The sequence below is a fragment of the Theropithecus gelada genome, chromosome X, assembly GCF_003255815.1.
Source record: "Theropithecus gelada isolate Dixy chromosome X, Tgel_1.0, whole genome shotgun sequence".
NCBI lineage: Eukaryota > Metazoa > Chordata > Mammalia > Primates > Cercopithecidae > Theropithecus > Theropithecus gelada.
This window is the reverse complement of record NC_037689.1, coordinates 100,193,917-100,197,970: the sequence shown is the minus strand read 5'-3', so window position 1 is coordinate 100,197,970 and position 4,054 is coordinate 100,193,917. Positions and strand designations below refer to the sequence as shown.

Below are 4,054 nucleotides of genomic sequence, written 5' to 3'. Positions count from 1 at the left end.
CCCTACTCCACGACGTGGCCAAGGATTAGAGTAGACAACACCGAGCCCCACTTCCAACCTACTGTTAGGTTTTCATAGCGTCCTTAGGCCCCAATGGTTATAAAAAGCCGAGAGAGCCTAAATACCGGTCATTCAGCCTGGACCTCGGAGTTCCAGATGTTCTAAGCTCACTGGGCAAGATGTGTCTGCTTATTGCAGAGGCCTCTGTTATTGTGAAGGAGTGAGAGTACTCGGGATGAAGGGAATGTGGACCCTCAGGACTAAAGCAGTGGAAGAAGTCTGGGAGGTGGGGTCTGGGGAGGCGGGGTCGACTCTGACTTCACCAAGCCCCTGATCCTGGAGGAGACGGAGGACGCAGGCTCTGGACGCTCTAGCGGAGGAGGGGAAGGGGGCGAGCCCGGGAACCTTTGCCCAATCAGAGAGGGCTGGGGCGGGGCCTGCTACCGGGCTTAGCACTGCAGGGCTCTGCGCGGGAACGCTAACCTGGTCCGGAGCAAGCCTGTGTCTCAGCCCCACGGACAGCCTTTCACTAGTCTTCAAGCCTTCAGGTGAGGACCTGCGGCCTCACAGAAGCCAGAGGACCATGGGGACGGGAAGGCGTCGGGGTTGCGAGGCGGGGGATGCTGCGCCTTCGGGAACCAGAGGAGCCGGAGTTGGGGCTGGCCTTCGCGTCTGCACCGCCGCCCGGCCGAGCAAGTCCGCGCCTTTGTCTTCCCGGGGCGCCGCCTTCTGCGCGCGAAGCCGAGCCCTCCCGGGGGCTGGTCCCTGGAAACAAGGCCCCGGGGTTGGGAGTCGCGGGGCGCGGACCCTTAAAGGGGCCCGTCCGCAGTAGCTGCAGGTCGGAGGCTTAGAGGATGAATTTGGGGGCCGTCCGGAATGGGCCCTCTGGGGCTGGGTCCTCGTTCCTTCCCCTCCCGTGGCCATTAGGCTGGGCGCCAGACAGCGCTAATAGTTATTTGAAAAAGTATGCAAACTGCTCTTGACAGACTGGCCTATGAGCCCGGCCCTGCTATTATTTATTTGTTAGTTCCAATTTCCCAGCTCCGAGCTTGGCGTCTGATCGCTTGGCAGAGAAGGGTCTTAGGGTAAACTTGACGGAATGGAGGCATGTTCGGCACTTCTGGCTGCTTGGGGGCCTCTCCATTCTACTCCAAGCACTAGTGATAGTATCCTACTCCACGAGGGTGGGGCTGAGCTCGCGCAAGAGAGCTCTGCCCTCCGATTTCTGGAATATCCTATTGTCTCTTCTGGACAAACTCGGGACGCTCACAGGGCACCAGGCATTTCGTCAGGTCCACAGCCATGCACTTCTGAACCTCATCTCCTTGCAGAGAAAACATGGTGAAAGAAGACTTACTTACATTTGGTTTATCCCATTCTGCTGAAGTCCTGGGTCTGATCCTAGTTAGCTGTCCCTTCTTAAACAACGTTTATAAACCAGTGCCACAAAGAGCTATTATGAGACGTGTATTGTAATGCCTTAATGTACTGTCGTCTTTGGGCATTTAAAATAGAAATCAGTACAACTTATGCCACTCTGTGTGTGTGTGTGTGTGTGTGTGTGTGTGTGTGCTGCTCCCCATCTCCTAAAAAAAAAATGCCAAAAAACAAACATAATTTAAAAAAAAGTGGAGATGCTCGAATAGTGCTCTCTCCTGTTACAAAATCATTAACTGGTTAAAGCCAGTCTTTATTTTTTCTTCTGTCCCGGTCTGCTCTTGTGCTTCTGTCACCTCCATTTTACCCTTGCTGTGATTTTAAGAGTCAGACATATTGGCTTTGGGTTTCTGGAGCATCTTAGTTTCTGGTGCATTCTGATCCAATGGCATTTACTGCCTATCAAAAACGGGGTAATGATGTGGAGTTAAAATTTTTCTAACAAAAATATTAGTTTTCTAAGATCTGTTGCTGTTTTCCTGTTGAAAATGAGCAGGTAGAATATACATTGATATGAAATGTGAAAATTTTTGCTTGTGACCCTTTAGTTCGAAGATAGTTCTGCCAGGTAAATTTTCTTAAAAATGTTTTTTCTTTTCAGGCTATCTTCTAGTCAAGATGAGTGATAAGCCAGACTTGTCGGAAGTGGAGAAGTTTGACAGGTCAAAACTGAAGAAAACTAATACTGAAGAAAAAAATACTCTTCCCTCAAAGGAAAGTAAGTCTTGGGGGGTTCTAGTGGAAACAAACAATAGAGAAAGCTAATAGGCTCAGTAAATAAACGTAACTTCTAGTGAATTTTTGCCACAAAGTAAGCAATAATTAGAGTACCATGGTGTTTAATGTTACAGTTAAAAACATCAAATAGTCGTCTTCCTACTTGGGTTATATAAGTAGTTCTCACATAAGACTTAATAGGAATAGGGGGAAACTAGTTTCTTGTTGGAAAATTACTAAAAACCAACTTAAAAATCAATCTTGGAATATTGGATTTAGCACTAGAAAAATCTTAGTTTTGTTCACTTTATGCTTATTAGACATTTTCCTGCATCCATCAGTTTGGGTCAGTGGTCTTATACCTAAAGGTCCATGCAAACTTTGCAGTTTTGGCCTTCTCTCTCTGATGATGAGATAAAGATAATGAACAAGTTTAGATCTTGGGTGCACTTAGGGCTTGCAGACTCAAGGGATAAGTGATCAGTTTTGCCCTCCAGAAATACAGCCTGGTGGAGAAACTCCAAGTGTCTTTGCAAAAGTTGAGGGGAACTTTTTGTCTTGTTAGCTTTGAGAGTTCCAAAGTTAGTCAAAATTGTCTGAAAAGGTATAACTTCCTAGTTGTATACAGATAGATAAATCTGAAGAAATTGCTTCATAGCTCAGTCATGAATCATCTATGAAAAAATGGCAATGGCACATTTCTGTCTCTCAAATGGGAAAAAAATCCTCCACAGTTATAGATTCTAATGAATATTCCAGTAGTTAACATACGCACATACATGCGCACACCCTAATGTGAGAATTTGTGGTTAATGCCTTGGCATTCTAAATTTAAGGCATGTATGCAGACTTCAATGACTTAGCAAGGAGCTCTTTTGAAAGAAACTGAACTTAATCTTAGGTAAATGCGGTTAATGATTTTTGTGTTTGTCTTTCCAGCTATCCAGCAGGAGAAAGAGTGTGTTCAAACATCGTAAAATGGGGATCGCCTCCCAACAGCAGATTTCAGCATTACCTGAGAGTCTTGGTTTTAGACTTGTTTTTTGTAAACCCATGTGTTTGTAGAGATTTTAGGCATCTTCTGATGTCTTCTCACCTATGTTCCCTGGCTAAGAAGTCAGACGTAGCCAGTGTTTCCTTAAATTCATTTTTAAACTTACCATTGGTGCATATGTTCTGGATGGCAGATGCTGTCAATAATCTCACCATCGATGTCCTTTGTGTATGTAGTTCTTGCATCCTATACTGCATAAGCGTGTTTTAAACTGCTATGATGGGTGCTTCCATTGCTTCATAATCTCCATGAAGTTGCGTGTTTTTGCAGCTTTTCACAGTTTATTTGCATTTCTAATGTAGTAATAAAGTAACCAATATAATCATTATCTTGAGACTCCTGTGGTTGACTCTTGGTGGTCTTCTGTGGAATGAAAAGTACACACGGATATACTTTTCAGCCAAACAGAATGGTTGAAGGAAAACTGTTTTAGCAGATTATTCACGTGGGAAATGTTCACTTCTCTCCAGGTCTAGTGGGTCCTGATTGGGGATGCTAGGTGCTTTTTCTTTAGAGTTGGAATCACAGAGTTAGAGAACCTTGGGAAGGGAGATCATGTGGACTAACCCCCTTATCTCAGAATGAAGAAATGAAAATACAAGGTCTGAAGTGATCTGTTCAAGACGAATATTAAAGAGGAGTGCTCTTGCCTTTTGGAAAATATTTTTCAACTTAATGGAAGGGGACACCAAAGGCTGGGGTTGGATGGGGAAGGGGCCAGAGGCACGTGCTAACATGCACTGTACTAAACATAATATAACTTCTGTGGAGCATAAATTCATATCTAATACCTGTTAATGACCTGTAGTAGAGAACTTCTGGTTTGGTTTTTGTGTAGAACAGAAT

At 44.8% G+C, this 4,054-nt stretch overlaps 1 protein-coding gene across 1 annotated transcript; it reads left to right on the top strand.

The window, feature by feature from the left end:
* Positions 1 to 435: 435 nt before the first annotated feature.
* TMSB15A (thymosin beta 15a) lies at positions 436 to 3,536 on the top strand. Its single transcript, XM_025372651.1, has 3 exons — positions 436 to 548; positions 2,039 to 2,155; positions 3,094 to 3,536. Exons 2-3 carry the CDS (start codon positions 2,056 to 2,058, stop codon positions 3,129 to 3,131), a joined length of 138 nt encoding a protein of 45 aa, XP_025228436.1. The 5' UTR covers positions 436 to 548; positions 2,039 to 2,055; the 3' UTR covers positions 3,132 to 3,536.
* Positions 3,537 to 4,054: the final 518 nt, after the last annotated feature.

Excerpts from the sequence above, each read along its gene's own strand:
- TMSB15A (XM_025372651.1), top strand. The coding sequence starts at position 2,056 with ATGAGTGATAAGCCAGACTTGTCGGAAGTGGAGAAGTTTGACAGGTCA. Across the intron at positions 2,156-3,093 it reads TACTCTTCCCTCAAAGGAAA|CTATCCAGCAGGAGAAAGAG; the intron begins GTAAGTCTTGGG and ends TTGTCTTTCCAG.